At 38.5% G+C, this 22,392-nt stretch overlaps 1 protein-coding gene across 1 annotated transcript in view; it reads left to right on the top strand.

Moving 5' to 3' along the window:
* The window catches only part of LOC146136635 (uncharacterized), a 65,909-nt gene extending 44,609 nt beyond the window's left edge, over positions 1 to 21,300 (top strand). Inside the window, exons 38-58 of the mRNA XM_083396227.1 lie at positions 3,591 to 3,726; positions 4,285 to 4,452; positions 4,852 to 5,030; positions 7,074 to 7,220; positions 8,154 to 8,276; positions 8,693 to 8,876; positions 8,936 to 9,105; positions 9,401 to 9,535; positions 9,783 to 11,518; positions 11,825 to 12,044; positions 12,822 to 13,010; positions 13,651 to 13,707; positions 14,320 to 14,599; positions 15,306 to 15,550; positions 16,646 to 16,765; positions 16,952 to 17,037; positions 17,200 to 17,881; positions 18,331 to 18,423; positions 19,127 to 19,309; positions 20,122 to 20,295; positions 21,004 to 21,300. Coding sequence (XP_083252353.1) covers positions 3,591 to 3,726; positions 4,285 to 4,452; positions 4,852 to 5,030; positions 7,074 to 7,220; positions 8,154 to 8,276; positions 8,693 to 8,876; positions 8,936 to 9,105; positions 9,401 to 9,535; positions 9,783 to 11,518; positions 11,825 to 12,044; positions 12,822 to 13,010; positions 13,651 to 13,707; positions 14,320 to 14,599; positions 15,306 to 15,550; positions 16,646 to 16,765; positions 16,952 to 17,037; positions 17,200 to 17,881; positions 18,331 to 18,423; positions 19,127 to 19,309; positions 20,122 to 20,295; positions 21,004 to 21,132 — 5,436 coding nt within the window. The 3' untranslated portion in view covers positions 21,133 to 21,300. The remainder of the gene's footprint in view (positions 1 to 3,590; positions 3,727 to 4,284; positions 4,453 to 4,851; positions 5,031 to 7,073; positions 7,221 to 8,153; positions 8,277 to 8,692; positions 8,877 to 8,935; positions 9,106 to 9,400; positions 9,536 to 9,782; positions 11,519 to 11,824; positions 12,045 to 12,821; positions 13,011 to 13,650; positions 13,708 to 14,319; positions 14,600 to 15,305; positions 15,551 to 16,645; positions 16,766 to 16,951; positions 17,038 to 17,199; positions 17,882 to 18,330; positions 18,424 to 19,126; positions 19,310 to 20,121; positions 20,296 to 21,003) is intronic.
* The last annotated feature ends 1,092 nt before the right edge of the window (positions 21,301 to 22,392 follow it).

Raw genomic sequence — 22,392 nt, 5'->3', positions numbered from 1 at the left:
GTCACTAAAGTTAAAATTTTTTAAGGACCTCGTCTGTCCACGAATCAAAGAATAAAGTTGTTTTCAGCACCTAGGGGACTGTTTCTAAGAAATTTATAGGTCAAAATAAAGTTAAAATTTACAATAAAGTTAAAATTTTTTAATAAAGTCAAAATTTGTCAAATTATGGCTTTTGACAAAGTGTGTTTCTTGAGAGTAATTTTTGTAAAAATCGTCGTGGAAGCATTGTAAATCAGGAACTGCGACACAATTAAACCATATTAACCCGTAAAAGCAGGCAAAATGTCACAATGCCCACTTGGATCAGCAGTAACTTTTATCGCAAATTGTCCATTTTTTTATTTATTGTTTCGTATTTAAATAATTCTTATAAAACACTTTATCTTCACAAACGTGTTTTTTTTTCGAAGATCAACAATTTGGATTTTAGAAATAGCCTACTGACATTCTGTAATACAAAAATGCCTAAGCAAGCTAAATCTATTGCCAAAAAACCTGATGCACTTTTTATAATTCATAAAACACCTTGACTTTGCGACAAAATATTACGTTTGGGTCTGAAATCGACAAAATATTATGTTTGGGTAACTGGCATCAATTCAGGGAAGAACCATGGCCTCTACAAACAAGCAATTTCGTTAGGTTAAAATAAAGTTTCAATTTGATAAAAATAAAGTTAACATTTTTTTTTAGGTTAAAATAAAAATGGCCCTAGTTATGATGAATTCTGTTCAGCCATAGTTGGCTTTCTACTATATCGAGGATTAAATTTAAATTTGCCTCCAGCGGACCCTATTACAATATTCTGCTTTACCTGCCTAGAATTCGTACGTCAAAGAACCATCATCGCAATTCGAAGCCGCTTTTATTTCGGGTTTGATCAATTGGTCTCCCTAAGGTTCAGGCGTGGTTCCAAAGTTGTCAAACAATCCCTTCCCTAACCAAACATTAGGAGCGTCTCTCCTGTGACAACCGCATTCAGCCTTGTTCCTTTAAAAATGCGCTTCAAAATCAAGTCGTACAACGTGCCATCTGCTGGGTAGTTGTTAAATTGTGGCTTGATAAAATTAGCGTTTTTAAAATATATTTACCTATTGTTGTTTCACCAGTCCAATATACGTTGGCGTTTAACCGAATTCCCATGATCCATTCCTTAATTTACTTTGCTTCAAATGTCGCTATCTGACGTTGTCAGTTACCTGCTGTTCCAGTCTCATAAAAGCGTAACCTAACGCCATGCCCGGACTGGCCCTTGCCCTTTAGGTGAAATTACACAGTGTTCCGAATAGTGTGCGTCTGTTACAGCCACAAAGCCTGACGTGTTTGCCGATATAGTTGGCCGGCGATTTTACAGGCTACGACGTTAGGATTTCCTGTAATTTAGGTTTGAGATTATAGTGTGGAGACAATTTTGAAATGACAGTTGAGTTTCTTAGAAAAGCACAATCAAAATTTATCGGATTGTGATGTATGTTGTTTTATTTGTATTTGCAGTCAACATATAGTGAGCTCACTTGTAATCTGATATTGAAACCAAACAACACCTATTTGGCGTAATATGGTTTGAAAATTATTGCATATTGGAAATGTTTACTGGTGAAACGTCTTGCTCACACCGCTAATTTTATTTAGCTTCCTCATTTTCCAAAGCCTGCTTTCTTTAATGTTAAAACAAAACAGGAAAAAAACTTTAAAAAAAACTCCGGTTGCGTGCAAGATATGAGTTTATCACACTCACATAAGTGTAGAAGTCCGAATAGTTCTTCTGTCCACTGTGTTTTTACTCCGTCGTTTACATGACCCATCTAGGGTATTTTTAGGCTAAAATTAAAATGTGTTATAAAGCAGTTCAATGCTTGCTTATTTAATGTTTTTAATTGAAGTAATAACAATCTTAATATCATTTTGGGTATGTTACCGACTGTCGTCAGTAACTGTAAAATATTTTTTATTATGTTCGCACGCCCTTTCTGCGACCAACATCGATTTTAAACAGCGTGAACAATTATTGCCGAACACGAAAGGCGGACAAAACCGGCTTTGCTTACATAGGCTTATTGTGTTTCGCCGCTTGGCCAACTTGTAAGTCTGTTTCTATTATGATGTGGGAACTCTTTTTATAAGCCCATCGCTTATGTTACTATGGTATGTGGAAGCGAAACTGTTTCGAGCTATGCTCATACTAGTGTTTTGTGTTTTGGCGACGTGGGTCAAGTGCTGTACAGCGTAAACTTTTTGGGTAATCAAGATCTTTTTCAAAACATGGGTTGCTTTTAGGTTATTGTATTACCTGTGTTGCTGTACCTTCTAGGATAGAAGTGAGTTGACAACGAATAGTTTGATGTTAAACTTATTTAAAGTAAGAAACTACAAAGACTTTATGAGGTAACAGACAGAAGTAGTTTTTTTGATATAAGGTTTCCTTGAGCATATTAGCGGAAGTCGTTAGGTAAAGCTAACGTCGTGGAAAAGTAATCTAACTTAAAAGTACAATAACTAATAGTAAGTTAGTTAAAGCCTCGACACATCACCATATTTACCTCCCATTTCCGTTTTCAGTTGTAAGTTTAAGGTAATTACATCAGTTGTCCTTTTTGGGGGTGGGCAGTACCTTTCAGTTGTTCGATGATCTTGACGGAAGTAATCCACAAATCTTTACATTTAGAAATCCTGAACAACGCGCAAAATGAATATAACAGCGTTTGTCATTTAAAATTTGGCATATAGATATTGTAGGTTAAGTTGGTGGCCATAATGCACCCACTGTATTTTTGGCCTATTTTAACTACGTGAATAGAATACTTTTCGCGCCCTGCGCCCATTGTTTTTCTATTAACCCATTTTACTAAAATCGTTTAGCCCCTATGCGTTGTGTGTCTTTTACAACCTCTTTAATTAAACTTCACTAAAGGCGATTTTGTAGTGTGCAACTCGATAACGTATTTGTTCTAGCTTTTATATTGAAAGTAACACCTCTACGACAAACTTTAATAAAATAAACGAACTGTTTAAGGCTCTTAGGTAGACTTTTGCAAAGTACGCCCCGCAGCCAGGGTCCGGCCGGCAAAGCAATTTAATCCACGGTTTATTTTTCATAAACATGTTAGAACCAAAGTACGTCTAACGTTTTTTCCTTAAATTTTCCCTTGTAAGGCACACCTACAACTTGTCAAAACAAAGCTATTTGCAGCTTTTGTATATAAAAGGAGTGAAACTTTTATATTTGATATCCTAATTTTGACCCGGCCAGCCAAAACATTTTCGTATTATTATGCAACCCCGTGTCAAAAATAATTTCCCACCTCTGTTCCCAAGGCTACTTCTTTATAAAGTTTTATGTTTCGCTCAGTGACGTCACGCTCTGACGTAACGTTTTACGCATTGTTATTACGTAAGGTTAATTCTAAATTCATAACCCTGCTCGAACAAAAATCCTGAATTCGCACCTGGTGGGAAGCGCGCTTTCCCTTCAATCTAACCCTTATTGTTGTTGGATTAATTTGTAAAGCTGTTTTAAAAGACGTTTTGTATATTGCTAAACAACTGTTCTCAAAACTATGCTGTAAATGTGACTTGACTGCCGTGTACAGAACACTGATGGAGTCGCGATGAAAGTGGGCTACACCAACGCATGCACACAAACGATACCATTCGATGACGTCATCAAGGAATGGAAGGCGGAGAGACGTGCGCGACACCAAGCGACGAAAGGTTTGGAAGACACAGGTATAAAAAAACACAGAGTGTTATATTGTTATATTAAAAATAACTTTCGTTATTTCGAATGAAGCTCCAAACAGTTAATTATGTATTTAACTCAATCAAAGTCCATTGTGATATTAAACCGTGTAAAGACGTTACTCTGTGTAGCGTTCTAATCAAGCTTTCTTAAGGTATAAACAATTTTTGCTGTTGCTCAAGATATAAACTCGCTAGAATAAAATATTTCTGAATGGCGGGATATTTTAAATTTTATCAGGTCGTCGCTGTAGGATTTCAGAAATTATTACACAAGATGTCAAAAAAAAAAGATTCTTTATATTACGTAGCAAATTAAAATTGCCCAAAAAATCTTCACAGGATTGTAGTTTCAATATATTTATTACGTAAAATGAAAAAAACTAAACTATTTATAAATTTATTCAGGTTTTATGGCAAAAGCTGTTATGGTACGGTTCATTTAACAATAGACAAAAAACACCATTCCTATAGCATATAGCAGTAAACAACCGCTTTAAACTTTAGCTGGATGTTATTAACTCTAAAGTTACAATTGTCGCGCAGACAATGACATCTCAGATTTGGACAGCTCAAAATCGTCCTCCACTATTTCCCAAATAACAGCACCGCTAGTGGGCACTACAGAGGCTGACGGTCTTGCAGGGGATGCTCTCTTGCAACGTACAATCATTAAAGCAAGCGTGGCCCCACAAGAGGACAAGTTTAATGAAGGTGAGGAGCCTAATGTTTACTTAAACATTGCAAGTGAAATAGTTTCCCTATCAATTTTAACTGGGCCCATTTATAAACAGAAATAAACAGGAGAAATTTGCTGAAAAATCTATGTAAAACTTGGAGTGCTTATCCATTTTAACCATTAACAAGACTACTCTGTGAAAATTATTTTTTGAAAACAATATAGGACTTTAAAAGACAATACACGTTTTTTTAGTAATTTAAATTAAAATACTAAAGCCATTATTTTCGATGAAATCAACATTTCTCTGTTGCAAACGTTTCGGCAGTAGCTCATAGAGGTTAAATAATGAAAAGTTGATAGTTGTTTGGCTTTTCACCCACCAGTAAACGACCACACATACCATGTTTAATAAATCAGTTCATATTCTGCAGATGATATTCCAGCCCCGATCACGGACCAGAACGGGGGCACTGTGACCCCAGATTCCGAGCCGCCGTCCGTTTCCGTGGCAACCAGATTGGGTGCAACCCTGGGAGATCAAATCAAGTCGCTCCAGGCAGAAATACTCGGCTATCAACTCATGATCGAGAAGCTCAAAAAACGAAATAAGGTTCGTTCTTATCGTTTTGCCTATTTTTGAAATATGGGTTGGGCGAATTTCGCTAGGTCCTTTTAGCGAATATATTTGAGTGATTGCGCTTATGTATTTAGCTTTACCGCACCCTCGTGAACAACCAAACAAAGGCGTTGTTATTTTTTAAAAGGTGAAAAAGTCATATTTTGGCTAACATTAAGATATTTAATAGTCTTTGTTTTGTGCGTGCCTTGTAGCACTTGGTAAAAGGCATTTAGCAGTTGCAATAGTGCTTGAGCAGATTAGGTCCAAATTATAGAAGGGGTATGATAGACTAAACCTGAAGGTGACGATGTACAATTTATTAGAACAATCCACATTGTGTCTTTTATCACGACGAGAGAAGGAAAGTATGCAGCTTTCGCAAAATATGAAGGGTATTCAGCGTGTTGTGCTTTCCCAAATAAGACAAACACAATGACCCTTTAATAAAAGATGGATTAAATTAAATATAAAAAGTATAATACTTTGCGAAATTAGTTTCGCACTAAGAATTAGTGAAAGGTGTATTTGAAAACATCCCTTGTTTGAACAAGAGATAACAAAGTTATGTTTATTTTAAATCAGACCTTGGTAAACTACGGCCCACTGTACTTGGCTCATGTTTCATAATTTTTCCCACAAATCTAATCCTTCTCATGTTTCTACTTTGATTTCGCCTGCCCTATATCCCGACCAGTTTGTAAAAACAATGTCATTTACAGCTTTTCTGTAAAAAGAAATAGCCCACACTTAAAATGATTTGTATTTCAGATATCCCTATTTACCCGGTCCTTCAAGAAATTCTTTGTCTCTCATGTGACACGTGTAAAAATATTTGCCTACCACTGCTCTTTACTAATCTTTCATAGTCCACCAACCGTGTAAAATAGCCAGATTTCAAAGCTTAGTAACCGAGACGAATACTGTCGCACGGCGAAATAAACTATTAATTTTCCAATATAGTAATTCAACTTTACGATATTCTGTGGTTGTGTAAGTTTTATATCTCTTTGCATCCCAGTAAAACATCTAATACCAGAAGCATTCCTAATATACTAATTAATTGTCACATTGTGCGTGGTCGGAGTTTGTATACATTACTCAGTGACACCCAAACCCGAACATGTGTTGTCTTGTTCCAAAGCTCCATCCAACATTCCATAAAACACGTCAGGCACAACTTCAGATCAGTCTCTCATTACCACATTCACTACAATATCGACAAAAGTGTCGAAAACTGCCACGGCTGGCAACTCGCTCCAAGTCGAAATAAAAGCAGTTCAGCGCGCCGAGTGTTTTCCTTGCGAATTGTCGCGAGACGCTTATTCCATTCACAATGATCCCCGCGCGGCTTCGAAGTCTAAGATAACAACATCGGCCGGTCGCTTTACGTTTTGTGGTTGCTTACTCTTAGGTTGCGACAGAAACAAGCGGCAGCGCGGGAAAATAATGACCAGTGATGTTGATTACTACACCGATCTGGACGTTTCGCTGAAATTCAGCTTAGTGATGGCATTGTTTAAATCGAGTCTGATATAAGTAGAGTTTAGCCTGCTCAGTGTAACAGAGGATGGCAGGGTTTGCGATCGTTAAAGTAATTTAGCCTTAAATATCGTCTGATCGCCACTTTCCGTATATTTTTTTCTTGAATTTTAGTAGGTTTGTATACAATAAGCGCTTCATGCGCTTACAGCTTTAGTTTAAGTTATAATTACCCCCCAATAAACTATACAGGAATAGGGTAGGGTAGGCTTAGCAGTGCTATGAAACTTGTTGCATAGAAGTGTAATTGATATATGAAGAAATTTTATAGTCAAAATAATGTTCAACGTTAAATCAATTCCAAAGCATAGGTTTCATGTAAATTTTACCGTTTCGATTAGATTTATATGCTTCTCATATCCCTCATTTGATTTACGAGGAGAAAGCCGATGGTTATATTTGAGTTGTGTAAAGCACTATTGTGTCGTCGAATAAACCCATAGATTTATTTTCACTGTTGTATAGGAGATTGCATTAAAAAAACAAATTGTATAGGAGTTGCTAGAGGGCGCTGGCGCTGCGATGACGCAAGATGACAAGGAAGCAATGGAGCGTGAAATCAGCGCACTTCGCGGCCAGGTGGCGCTGTTGGAGAGGAACAATCGTATATTCTCGGATCGCGAGCGTACCGACCTAAAACAGGTAGGTTGGCAAGAATGTCACGCAACTTTTAAACTAAAGTGCAAACCACAATATTCACGTGTAAGGCACATTAGGGCTAAGGAACTGCGAAGTGTCAAGGCGCCATATGTTTTACACGTTTCTTTAAATCAGACTGTAATTCTGTAATTCCCTGTATATCATTGACATGTTTCCACTTTATAGAAATCAGTTCGCTTATGAAATAATTTAGAAATAATACCTAAGTGGTGTGTTAAATGTAACCTTGGTATAGTCATATAGACGTTATGATTCCAATTTATATTTCTACCTATATCGGCTATCGGGTCCGTCGCGTCTTTGCGACGATCAATTATAATAAATGTCGTCATGATAATAAATGAAGTATTATTCCCATTCGTTGGCAATTTGCTTGCTTTTTCTGGTAGATTTTCCATTTTCATTGAACTTACGACATAACTGTTTTGCATTATGGCGTACTACAAAATATCTCACGCTTATGTAGAACCACAAATATCTCACGCTCCACTTTGACAGACTAAAGTGATTAATTTGTAATAGAGGTTACATTTTCGTGGCGTTCCAAATTATTGAAAAAAACACACCGGTTTAATTTGGAAAATCAGAGTTTATATTTTGTATTCAATCACCCCTTTGTCATTAAATAAAAAAGGCTTATAAATAATACACCTTAAAGTACCAGAAAATTGTCTTTATATTAATTAAATGGTAAAACTATAGCTCGAGTTACTTATTACAAAATTGTAAGCCTCTATCGAATGAATGCTTGGCGATAAACGCCCCCTTTAAACATTTACATTTTTGTCTTTAAAGTTACCATAGATTTTGATAACCGTGTTATCAAAAGCTAAAATTCACCGCGTGTCACTGTAATTCTTTCCTATCTACTTCTTCTACACTTCACGCACCTCTTTCGCTTCCTTTCCATGCCAGGACCTGGAGTTGAGCAACAAGCGTTGCGGCACCCTCCAATCGCAACTTCAGGCGATCAAAAAAAAGATCGAATACGAAGAAATGGAAAAGCTGAGGCAACAAACGGATGCACTTAATCGCGAAGTTGGTCCCTTTGTTTCGCTGTATTGCATGTTCGTTTGGTAGAGGCTTTTTGTCACCCTTTCTGCGTAACAAACACTGTTTAGACACATTTCTTGGTCACAGTTCTATTTCAACCTTGTTAGATTCCTCAAAAACATGGACTGTTTTTTGTACTATAGTTAGTACAAGTGTGGCATAAATTTTACAGTTAAAACACAGATATAATAGTGCTTTTCTGATATTTTTAAAATTTATTCGTAGTTATACATCTTTTTATTCTAGACCAAAGTATACGCCAAATGTTGTGACATATCACCAATTAGTTATATAGACTTGTGTTAATTTACAATAGATCGAGAAAACTGCATTTACTGTACAACACGATAAAACACAATTAGCATTTTTGCTTCGATTTTAATTATTTTGACAATTCAAAGACGCAAGAACTCCGGGAAAAGTTGCAAGTTTATCAGGAGGAAGAAGACGAAGATGAAAGCAGCTCGGATGAGAGCGGATCAGAATCTGGAAGAGGAAGAAAAAAATACGCTCGGCTGCTTGAACTAGAAGAGGAAGCGGAGGACCTTAAAAGCAAGATAAAAGAACAAGATGAAGACATAAAAGGTAGACGTGTTGCTGGTAATATAGTTTGAATTTGTAGCTAACCAACGGACACGTCATAGATCGTGACGTCATGGTAGATGAGCTCCAGCATCAGTTGGACTGCGTGAAGCGGGCGCATCGCGAAGAAGCCGAACGGATGGAGAAGAGGAACAAAGAGCGTGAGTTTCAGCTTCTGGAGGAGGTTAAAGATCTGGAGAAACAGGTGGAGGACTCTCAGGAGATGATCGAGGTAAGTCAAGTTTGCGGAAGATTTTTTAATAAACGAATAATTTCACTACATATTTTGTACAGTTTTTTTGTTTTTGTACCTATAGATTTGTGTGGCTGAATGTGTAATTTATAAGGCGCTTTTGATGCTAATTTGCACAAAAATTATAACTTTACTACTTTCGACCTTTACGTTGAAGATATATTACGTTGTTTAATTAAACTTACCATTTTTTTTATGTTCCTTCTATAGTTTTGCAAAGTAGCAAGGTACAGCTTTCTCAGCTAACTAAAACCTATAGGTTTTTTAAATTCAGTTGAAGCAGTCAAACCTTAAAAGCAAGAGCCAACAATTAGAGGACAGCGAAACGGAGATCGAAAATCTGCGGAGGGAAATTCAGAAGAAAAACAAGGAGATCGAACGGCTACTATGGGACATAGAGACCTTACAGGTGAAAATTCAGTTGTGATGATTTCGATATTTTCATGTAGCGACGTTTATGGTTTCTCAAAAGTATTTTTCATCGCAAAACAATTTTTGTTGTAACAAGAAAATATCTATCGCTTTAAATATGTTGAAGTTCATTCATACACCTAAAATTGTTGGTAGAATTTAACAGAAATAAGTGCAAAAAGTATTTTATGTCAAAGTTAGTTTTATCGGTTACTTTTAGAAATACAACAGTTTTTTTTTAACAGAGAGAAAACCTAGCCCTGCGAGAACGTATCGACAACCTGAAATTTGCACTAAGTGATGTCAACGACGTGCCTACGTCACCGATGACCCCGCTGCGTTCTCCCACCGGTACGTCATTCACAATGAGGTCACGCCCGCCGTCCCGATCTTCAACGCCCAGGATGCGGCCACAAAAAAAGGAAGACTTGCACAACGGCAGCGGTGATTCAATCGCGTCGCCTTCATACGTCAGATATACGTCATCGATTGATGGTGACGCGGACGAGAAGGCGCGCAGTCCGCTAAGAGACGGAATCAAAGAGGCAAAACAAGCGGTTGATGACATGGGGGAGGTTTTGGACACCCCCCGACATGCCCCCGTGTTGAGGAGCCCGGTTCCAAGAAGGGCGGAAACCAGGAGCAACTGCTCTTTGTCAGATGCACAGGAAGATAAAGAGCAAGTTGTTGTGACAGATAAAGCTAAAAGCGACGTAAGCTCTTCAAGCTCGGGATCGGGTCGCTCAAGTTCAAGTAGACATTCTAAGCGGAAAAGCAAGAAGGCTTCTAAAACGATTTTCGAAACACCGAAGGATCAGGATGAATTGCAGCAAGGTTTTCCTCAAGAAAAAAAATCCTGGAAAGATGGTCCTAAGTTGTTATCGTCTTCTGCTGAGTCATCCACGAGTGCAGCAAAAGGGCGTGAGCAACATATCGAGTTGTCAAACTCAAAGCAACCATCTATATCGCCGTCTAAATCTACCTCATCTTTCAATGACAATGGCGAGTCAAAAATTCAAGACAACCCTTTGAAGTCGGGTCATTCCACACCGAAACAAATTCAACTTGCTCAGGCTTCATTCCATTCAACGGATATCGACATTTCGTTTGGATCTGTATCTGGCTCCGAACTAGAAGATGGCAGCAAGAAAGATTCCGATGAAAACAAAGAAGACCCAATTACCATCGTTTCTCTACCTTCGAACGACCCAACTTTGAATCTCACTATAGATTCAACATTTGCATCTGCTCCTGCCTTGGCTCGACAAATGAAAACTTCTTCTCCTTTTCGAGATACAAGCGAAAACGTTATCAGATCATCTAGCAGAACACCCGAACGTCAAACCTCATCATTATCATCATCCAGCGAGTCGCTGTCAGATTCCCAAGCTAACAATCCAAGTATGAGAACACCGGACGAAAAGCTGGTAACACCTGAAAGAGAAGCAGCATTACAACGGAAGGCGAAAGCAAACCCCAAAGAAATGTACAACTCAGCACAAAATCACAAACCGTCGTCCAGTACATCTGTTACGCCGTTGTCTTCCAAAGCAGACATGAAGGAACCTACGACGGATAACCAGATATTAAATACAACTGGTTACGCTTCCACTTCTTCGTCGGATTCGAGCGGTTCAATCGAGGTAAATAAAACACCATCTTTCGTTGCAAAGCCAACAAGCAAAGATGGCTCCCCGGCTCCGGTTAAGTTGGAAAATCGTAGACCGACTACCGACGACGAGACAACTCATTTGTCCCGCGACAGTTCGCCGATAAAACCAGCAGAAACCGGATCTCAACTGCCGGTGTCACTCTTGCCTGACGACCGCCCGACCTTGATCCAGGAGGTGGCGAAAGCACGCGAAGAGGCGCGAAAGTGGTTCGCGGAGGTTACGCAATCCGACAGGGAAAAAAGGAACATCGATCGTCGCTTGGTGGCGCTAGAAGGAGAACTGGAACGTCTGAAGGGAGTCGAAAACAAGTCAGTTGGAATAACGAAAATATCTGTGTCATTTTCCAATTATGCTTTAATAAGCAATAGGTTTTATACATTTTGACCAGTGTTTTAGAAATGTACAGGTTCTGATTTCCTGAGACATATTGCTGAGATAGAAAGATAAAAATATATCATTACAAACCAAGAAAAAAATTAAATTAACAGCACGGCGTGGCCCATACATTAAGCTGGTTTGAGATGTGATACACATCCAGCCCTTTGTAAAGGCTATCAAATTATGGGTAATCAACGTGCCCTTAACATTTTGTAAGTAAAACGTTTTGCCTTAAGCTACGAAGAGCTGAAAAAGAAGCAGGACGACGTCAGGAGAACGTCACGTGATCTGGAGACGCTGCGTACGCAAACCCAGGCAGCCAATCGGAAAGCAGAAGAGGCGCGCCAGAGAAGCGCTTTGCTGCAGGCGCATTTACTCGATAAAGAGGAAGTCGAAGAAGAAAATGAAAAGCTAAAGGAAAACCTGCTCAGCTTGAAGCAAGAGCAAGAGAGCAAGGTGAGTAAAAGTTTGACTCTAAAAGAAAAGTAAAAGTGGAAAGTGGAGAGCATAACTTTTCGAGATTACTTTTGTCGCAACTGGAAACTACTACAGCGAACCATCAAAAGTTTGTCTTTTTAAAATGAAATCGAAAATTAGAAGTCAACATCGTCATATCGTGTCCAGTTAGAGCACATTTTTAGGTTTTCATCAGGGCTGCTAAGTCAGACTCGGAACTCGAGTAAGACTACCAGAGTCTTCTGTCCGATGGTCGCATGCGCAGTACAAAATTCGAAAATTGGCCACGAAGTGAAAAGCTGGTATGGCATATTGTGACAAATATTCCAACTATGCATCGTGGGTGGGTGAAATATATTTATACCGTATCGTGGGTGGGTGAATTAAATATATGCCCCTTGAGTGGATTGCTGAACATCCACCTGATTTAGCTACTCAAATGGGCACAATACAGTCTGTGTAGTAAGGGCCGGACTCAGGACTTTCCGAAATCACACATTTGGCCGGAGTCGAACTCGGGATTGGGAATCTGAGTCGATTTCATTGTTTTCGCCAGAGTCGGATTAGGGTTATTTTTTTCGACTTCGCAGCCCTGGTTTTCAAACATCGTCTTGTTTGCTTGTTAAGGACCATTAGGTCATGTGCATTTCTATGACAGCTCACTGAGCACTGTAGGAGGCGTGGTCCGTGGTTTGACCCTTTACTCACTTTAACATATTAGCCTTGGAGTGAACAATACCAATCGAATTAGAAATAAAATTGTTTTAACATATTTAGAACCCTGCTTCACCTCTTCGAGAGCTGCAGCCTTCCTCATTGACGTCATCTCACAGTGACGTCACGAGGGCGTCAGAGAAAAAGTCATCACCTGGTCAATCAAAAAATGTTATCGAACCGAAACTGGATTCACCTATTAGCGAGCAACTTCGAAGCATCCGGGACAGTTTTGAATTTGTGGCGAGCAACGTGAGTATATTGTTAACATCACTTTAAGTACGTTAGGTTAATATTTGGCCTGGTGTGTTTTATGCATATGGGTTACTTTATGATTTAAAAGCGAAACTACCTTATCTGGCCAACACCAACTTACACCTTGAAGAAAAAAGAATTTAACGTTTAACCGCCATGTTAGATTGATCTAGAAATGTTAAAACATCCACGTAAAATTTTACTAACTACATAATAAGATCTTCGCCTGGAAAAAAATAGTTCCTTTATACTTTATTAAATCATGTTGCACTAAAATCTATTAGAATTGCATTGACCTTTGCGAATTCATGTTGTCCTCAACTAGTGTTTATTCAAAATATGGCTTTGCAAAATATGAAAAATAATGTGGGCTTATTCTATTGTGTGTGGAAATATGCATTTTACATAATATCAACTTTTATAAAATATTCCTCAAACGAATACATAATATTCTATTATACATTCAAACAATATAAAATAGGACAAGTTTAGTTTTTATTGCAAACAAATTTAAAAATTAAAAGAAGGCTTTTTCATAAATCCTCGGCTGCCTTGGTCTTAAACTTGCCGCAGATTTCTTTTTGGCTTTGGTGATTTCTTTTAAGTTATAACCCAGCCGGCGCGTGTGTTTATGTAGTTTACCGATCTCGTTGTAAAGAAACACAATGCTGAGCAGGCGCTGACTCCGGAGAAGGTATCAAGCTTAATTGCACGCCTTTTCATAGCCATGCATGTTGAAAAGTATAGCCATATAGCATTTGATCAAATGCGATGCAGAGGTTGCACTTTAATTTTGCACGTCAATTTTGGTCTTTTGAATATTTGCAATTGCTCTCTATTTAGAATATTTAAAATTGCCTTGCACACTGTACCTGAAATCTTATGGCAGCATGAGGTTGTTTTTATTGGCAAGCATGAATGCGTAATGCGTTAAACACAGAAAATGTGTTCAAAAGTTCACAACTTACAATTATTATCAGCTGTTTGCCGGTGTGGCCACAAGTCAATTAATTTATCAATGCTTTTTTCAAAAATAAGCTTTTGCAATCTCTAATTCTAAACCTAATTTTGCATAATTCTAAACCTAATTTTAAGATCTTCTCTGTTGAACGCCAGATTTATCTTGCGACGATAGCAAAATTCAAGGAATATAACTCACTTTATTATCAAACTTGAAACATCTAATAGTTCCAGATCATGTAATTTATTTAATTCTTTTACATAAAAGCCGCCATCATTTTGTCTAAATTTGTCGTCAATAGACGAAGCATTTGTCATTGATGACGTATAACTGTACAACTAACAGGCGAAAGTTTCCAAGCTGAGGCGAAAGTGTCGCGAACGTGATCAGCTGCTCGCCAAGCTTGTTTTAAAATTGCGAAAAACAAAGAATGGTGACGACGACGTCACTGGTGACGACATCGACGTTCACGGGTTGCATGACGTGTCGTTGACGTCATCGATGGAAGGCATCCTGGAAAAGGCGGGATCCCTGATCCGCGATGACTTGGCGGAAAGCGATTGGTCCGAATCTAGTCGAGTGTCAACTAAATCTCAACGGAGAGGAAAGGACACCGAAAACGCAGGTTATTTGGGATGTATATTAGCTACTAGCCTTTGGATTTTCTACACGCTGTAAACTAAATTTTTAACAGCAATGTTTGTATAAACTTACCCGGCATTGAAAAACATTGTTTCGACTACAAAAATCAAGCGTTTATTATTAATTGTTGTCTCTCAAACATGCAGCTTTACATAAACTGTTGCTACCAGACATGGTAATAATCAACAAAAAAGGATTTGTAATTGTTAACCAACGTTTTAGCAACCTATTTAAATCGCCTTCTTCAGGGTGAATAAAACCGAAAACTATAACAGTTAAAAAAGGTTAAAAATAACAAAGGAAGCAACATGCAAGAAAAACTCGAGCAAAAACACGATAAGAAAGCAATCAGCGATATGCAGCTATATTTTAACTAAATAAGCGATTTGCGCACTAGACGACAACAAATTTAAAATTTAAGCTCAGTGGAACCATTTGCTTGGGACTTTTTTTCCGTTAAGCTTGGTTCACACTGGACGCGTCTCGCGTTAACGTTGTGTAACAAACGCTTTTGGTTGCGAAAAGTTGAAATATTCCAACTTTGACGCTTTCGGTTAGGAGCGAGGAAATTTGCCGTTAACGCTGGCAACGCGTTAAGTGTGAGTTGGACGACGTTTATAGCGTTTTGCACCAGAAGCAAAACACGTCTAGTGTGAACCAACCTTATATGTGTACCCTTTGCATCTTAGCGTTCCTGTCCCCCCGGCGCCCATCCTCGGCCCTGCTTCGGGCCCTCACCGAAAAGCCCCCTCAATCCATCCTCCCGCTGCCCTCTCATCGGATATTCGTCGCCAAGAGGGACTACGCACCCACGCTGACACCAGGGGAATCCCCAGGGGGACCGATTACCCACTCCCTGCTCCCGGACCTACCCCTCGTGGCCGGTGACACTGTGGTTGCCATTGGCAACCCGGACAAGCGGGGCGACGGAAAGGTTTGTTTGGTTAGAAATTAGATGGAAGTTAAATATGCTGTTGCTACCATAGTATAGTAGAAAAAGCTCTTCCATTACCTTAAATTTATTGGACGTAGCCGAAACGTCGGATAAATAAATAAGTTCCGGAACAGCTTCTTTCTTCTATAAGAAGAAGTTACACCGTTCACCTTATGTTTTTTTTGCAAAACGTCCAAAAATGTTCACGACCAAATTTGCGCTCATTTCGTCTAAAATAAAGGTACACATGTCAGGATGTGCATTTTGTTTGACATGAGTAAACATTATTTTAGCTTGTCGGCACATTTTTTTAGATTTACATATGCAATTATTTTATCGTCCGAATGTTAGTCGAATAACATTTTTATCTTATTTAAGAAGTTTTTAGGCACCACAGACCCCCATTTCTAATAAGGAACAAAACGTTAGCTTATTCTGCAGGCATCGGTTTAGAAAACGTGTAACATACTGTTTGAACTTCACAGCGTGCACGATTTTTAGTTCATTTTAAAGTATATTACAAAAAAACTTTACGTATTGATTTAAATTGAACTCCATGATGCCAACCAATAATGGGTGCCATTGCAATGTCGAAGTTTAGGCATAGATAACTTACACAGTTTTTCAATAGTAGTATATTGCAAAGATGCATATTTTCAGTTGGGCTGCTGCTTTTTGGCGACTAGAATGATAATTATGACCACTATACTACTTTTTTCCTTTGTTAGAATTATTGCGATAATTCGGAACAAAATAAATGATATTTTACTTCAAGGATATAATCATTCAAATACAGGACACTTATTAACCCTTCATAGATTTTAAAACGTGCACCATGATATTGCAACAATGTATGGTCAATGGTCATACAAGTCAAACTTGGAGTTTGCCACATAATGGACAAACAAAAAATATCTAATATTCCACGAGATCAATATTTAAACAAAACCAAAAAGAGTTCACAATAGTCTAAACTGCATCAAATTTCAGAGTTTTCCCTTGACTTATTTCAATTTTCTAACTTCTTTGTATATATACTTTTTAAATACATGCTGAAAACTACAGAATCCTAAGACATCCTCTTTTTCGTTCCAGTTATACCAACTTGCCGAAATCCGTGGAAAAATCGGATATGTTCCTCTGGCGTACCTAGTGGCTGCTGAACAGGTGGAAGGCATGCAAGCCTTTGTTCAAGAAAAGTCAAGAAAGAAAAAGGTTTATTACGCACTTGTTACTAGTAGTTTACTCAAGTTGATCAAATGCTTAAAAAAAATAATGTGAGTATACGATGAATAAACTTAGTCAGTTTACTTAAACCTCAGGCAACTTTAGTTTTAAAAAAGCATATGCTTATCCAAAGAATTCTTTTTTAGTAAACTGAAGTAACTCTTGCTAATTTAGAGTCCATCATCAAGTCCCGAAAAAATCGTCGACCTTTACAAGAAACTTGAGCAAGCTCATCTTATTGTAGCTGACAAAATGGAACGGTATATTTCATCCTATTCTACATAACTAAACTATATGTAGCCTGCTGTACAGTGTTGAAGCAAAAGTGGTGTTAACGTCTTAAAACTATCATAAAAAAACATAAAAACTGTTACGTGCAAAACATTTGGTAAAAAATGTCGACATGACACATCTAATCGCAGAGCTTCAAAAGTAAGCAGAACATCGGACGAGAGCAAATCGAGCGCTTTTTCCCTCCAAGACATCCGGGACGCTTCGGCTGCATCGCTCTCCTATCACGGTTCCGAGTCGGCCTTTTCCCTGACCACCAGCGAGACCGGCGCCAAGGCCCATCTGGCCAACAAGGCCGACGCCCGTAAGAACAGGCAGAAGAAAATGCCCAAAAAACGACCTTCGGGTACTTCAAAGTCGAGTGACGCGAGCGATCGTGATTCCAAGAGATATTCGAAACCGACGACGCAATCAGGTCACCGTGCCGATAAACAGTCTTTGCCGAGACCAAGCAGAAGCATAAGCCCGGTGCTGCCCCTGGCGGCCTACAGTGACGCAATTCGTTCGAGTACCCCTGTATCGGCACCGGGAAAACCCCCTGCTTCGAGACGCTCCTCCTCTCTACCGCCACGTCGCGGTGACAAACCTCAACGTTCCCCATCCGATATTTCCGCCCCCGGCCACTTTGTGAGCCCGCCGCGCCAAAACTCCCAGCACACATCGCCCATGAACGCGTCGACGTCGCCGTCACGTCATCTGATGTCGCCTCCACGTCATCTGACGTCACCCAAGTCGCCGACATTTTTGGTGATAGAGAAGACCATGGGTCAGAAAAGCATGATTATCAGCTGGACGCCCCCCGTTCTTGACATGGTAGGACACTTTGCTTGTGGCATTGTTCATCGCATAAATATTTTTTTGAACCTTGTTTCGGTCCTCAGTGTCGAAATACTTCAACCTATCGTATTCAACAAAACCCGAAAATTTTGAACTTTATACCTCGGAGCTATTTAATCGCGTTTCATTTTATTTTAAATCGCGTTTTTCGAATGTATGAAGCTCAAATAACACTGCGAAAAATCGTATTTAAGACAAACTGGCTAAATCGCAAGTTTTAATCTCGCAACCAAAACACCAAATACCTAATAAAACAATCCAGATACGATGCTTGTTCCGTGCAAATACCTTAGTTTTATTTATTTTTTATTTCATTATGCTTTAGTTTATGGAGTGTCAACGTAACAAAAATTTTCCTTATTTTTGATAACTTTTTCCGATTGTCGTGGCACAAACAGTAAGTCAAACGATGTGTTTTCGTGCAGATATCGCGTAGCAACGGCGTCCCTGTGATTGGTTACGAGATCTCGATTGACCAAGAGAGACGTGTTCAAGTTTCCGGTGCCTATACAAACAAGGTACTGTAAATGCCATATGGTCTTTTATTCATTTATAAACATTGCTCTAGTGAAGATATATTACAGTTAAATTGTCGTTGAATATTACTCAAACTAATTTTTTTTGATAATTTTTAACTGAATGACCATGTTTTCGAAAAACTGAATAAAGTTTGGTATTTATTTTGTAAACGATGTGTGTGCATTTTTATTCGATAACAAATTTTGAACAAGGTTTAAATTTTTATAACAAGTCAAAAAATAATCGCCCTAATGATAAAATACTTTCGTCTCCTGCGTCACAATGATATAGTTATTTCTATAGACAGGTGCTCAACGTGTGCGCAACACTTTTATATAAGTCGATAAAGTTCGCTTTTTAACATATAAGAAGTTCAAACACCCACTAAAGGCCAATTTGTAGTATACACTTTACAAAATTATATAATTGGGTCATTGATTTGTTTAGTATTATTCACGGAGATAACAAACTGTCGAAAAATTACAGTGGCAGGATGTATTGGGTAAATTTGATTTTTCGAGAAAAAAGTCTTAGCCTTCTTTAAAAAATCAGTCTTAATTTGCCTCCTGTTACCACAGTAACGCTCTAACATCCCGCAGTTTCTGTCCCAAACATTTTACTTGTGTTAATTATAAATAAAAAGTGTGTTAAAATTACCCATTGTTTTGCGAAATAACGATATACACTTTTTATCGCCTGCAGGCTATACTCGGTGACCTTGACCTAACGCGCAACCTCGTCATAGAGGTCAAGACTGTAAGCTCCGTGGGCACTTTATCCTGTGCAGCAGAGGTGATGTTCTCTCCGACGGTGGGCATCGGCTCCCCGAGCCTATCGAATGCCTCGCGACACAGTCCGGACTTTTCCAGCAGCTACAACAGAACAGTTGAAACCCCACATTTAATTCCCTACAGCCCCCAGACCCCTACATTTGCAGCCACGGTAGGTTCACTGATATACGTCTTGAATTAGGTTGTTTTCAAAACTGCTTGTGCAATCATGGACGCCCCACTGCTTGTGCAATCATGGACGCCCCGCTGCATGTGCAATCATGGGCGCCCCGTTGGGCAAGGGGGGCACTTGCCTTTCTGGAATTTCGAAATGTGATTATTATTATTGTTTATTAGTGTAATATTTAAATTAAATTATGTGTATATATTCATATAGCCCCCCTCCTGAAAAATTTTCTGCGGCGTCTCTGTCTGCAATGTTAACATAGGCTACACTTTCAGGTTTTAAAGCGATTTAAGCCAACTAGATTTAATAAGACTTTAGTTAAGACTTATCAGCAAAATAATTCTTAACCAAAGTCGACTTTACATTTATGTTACACAAACCACAATTAAAATCAACTCGTTATACCATGCAGTTAAAATGTTGACCTGCAAATTTAATAAATTGTAACTGGGATTTCTATTTCCTATAGCCAATGACGTAAGATTTCAGCTTTGAATAAAAATAAATTACCTTATTTTGAATACTTTATTAAATAAGGCACTCATTCTGGTTTGCTTTACGTGACATTTGAAGCAAATGTCTTTTGGACCAAAATGTGTGTTACATAAAAAACACTATGTATCAAAAGAATACTTAAATGCAGTTATGCGCAGTGACATAGATATTTTGAATTGATAGTCCTGTTTTATTTTAAATATTCAACAATAATCATCAATATATTTCGTAATCAAACTTTCTAGAATCGACCAAGTCCGGACTTTAGCAGTCCAATCCGCAGCGCGAGAGTACTGTACGATTACGATCCGGCAGTGGACAGCCCGTACAAGTCACACGAAGAAGAAGTCAGTCTCAACAAGGGGTCAAAGGTCATTGTTCTCGGGTCACCGCGACCCGACGGCTTTTGTGACGTCCAGGTTCGCCAATCGATGTATTGTATAGTCTTTTACGATATATTAACGCTATTTGGCTTAAAAAATGTGAAAAGTAGAAATGGAAAAAATCGTGCCGCAATTTATGTCTAATATTATTAGCTAAACTTTCTTGAGATCGTCGTAAAAATTTAGAGCCATTTTTTGCCAAAGCTAGAATAGGTCCCTTATTTAAAAACTAACGTAACAAAATAAACAGTTTTTATAAAATATATAACGGGCTTAGCAAAAATTTAGCCTAAACATCCACATATAACAACAAGACGTATAATCATACTTAAAATATATAATAAACTTTAATCCAACTGCACTCAATATACAGAATCCATCAAGAAAAATTATCGCCCTTTTGCAGTTAACTGTGATCAGTTTAGATACGAAATGTGTACGTCGTATAAGTCCGTGCTCGATGTGTGGGTACCTCGCCTCCTTTCATCCTCATTACCTGCTTCAAAACCGGCTGTACTGTGTCACATGTTATCACTAATATAGCCTGACTGTATTGATTTTGTTTTCGAACTACACCTCACATATTAACAACAAGTTTATTGTTTACCAACTACCGTACCCTCCTCCACCCATGTAGGCCTACATTTCAGGTTTATTTAATAACGACCCCTATTTAATTAAAGTTAATAATAACTCAAGAAAGATATGCCTAATCCTACTTTCAACGTTTGACTTTGTTCACAGGCAGGAAACAGAAGGGGCCTGGCTCCCGTTGCATTTCTTCTCAGGGAAAACGACGATGATACGGACAGCAGTAGTGTGAGGTCATCGACATGTCATCGTTCCCAAGTGAATCGAAAATTAAGGCAGTAATGCCCGCATTGTGTTTTGTTGTACTTATTTTGGTTTCTATTTTACGCCTTAAAGTTTTATTTTTATAATACTCAAAAGTGTAATCCCTTTGAAATGTTCTATTTTTATATTTGTACCTTCACACTTTATTATCAAATGGCTGTAGATGTTATATTCGTCATTTTTACTTCGTCAAAATATATATTATATATGAACTTGCACGGCTGAGAATTTTATTGGGTGGTATCTGTGTATAAAGTAATACTACAAATCAGTGTTTATCGTAAAAGGTTCACCCAAGTTTGAAGGAAAGTTTTGCAAGGGTGAAGTAAATTCTGACGTGATTAACGCGTTTTTAAATTCTGTTTGCACGCATTTCCTATACCGCGGTAGTTCTCAAACGGGGTCCATGGACCCCCAGGTGTTTTGTGCAACTACTGTACGGTTGTTGGGTTAGTACTTAAAGACCAACAACAACATCACCCTAAAAATGTGTACATATGTTTCATTGATACTGGCGATCCCCTTTATTATGAAGTTGCTTGTGCTAACAGATTGAGCAAGCATTGGCGTATGGTTGTTTCTCGACTCGTTCCCTTCTGAGCCTGCATAGCTCAGTTGGCAGAGCGACGGTCCCGGCTTGACCGGAGGTCGTCAGTTCGAACCTCACTGCAGGCTAGTTGTTTTTTTAGTCTGCTCTGCTTGCATCATTGATCGACAGATTCGGCGAGTCTGCAATGGCTTTTCGGTATACTAATGATATGTAAGCCGTAATCGTTGGTCAAAAAGCAGCTTCAGAAGGTCTAAATCTCAGTTGTAAGCACACATATATGTGTGTACAATGTACATATGTTTCATTGTTTAACGTCATGTTATGCGCAATTTTGGGACGACATGTGTAATAATTTTTATGACCCCCGTAAAACAAAACGCTGAAAGTTAGCACTTGAGCGACATTTCTCAAAACGTTTTTTTTTTCAATAATCACAGGTGAATATGGGACAGGTCTTACTTTAGCATATTATACAACATTTCATCTTTCCAAAGCATAAGACTACAGTGTTAGGGAGAACGCTGAGGATATTGTGGTGTTACGTAAACTCGATATTATGCCTACTCCAGAGGAAATACTCGGCCGTTTCCCCTAATTAAATAGAACCCACAGCTAACTAACAGATACTGTAGACAGGTCGCCAAACACACATACAAGATGCCTAGGTATTTAGGTCCGGAAAAAAATTAGTAAAATGAATTCATGTATGTATTATTACTTTTATATTT

The sequence above is a fragment of the Ascidiella aspersa genome, chromosome 8 (genome assembly GCF_963924565.1).
Source record: "Ascidiella aspersa chromosome 8, kaAscAspe10.2, whole genome shotgun sequence".
In the NCBI taxonomy this organism is placed as follows: domain Eukaryota; kingdom Metazoa; phylum Chordata; class Ascidiacea; order Phlebobranchia; family Ascidiidae; genus Ascidiella; species Ascidiella aspersa.
Note: the sequence above shows the minus strand (reverse complement) of the source record. Positions and strands in the feature narration are given on the sequence as shown.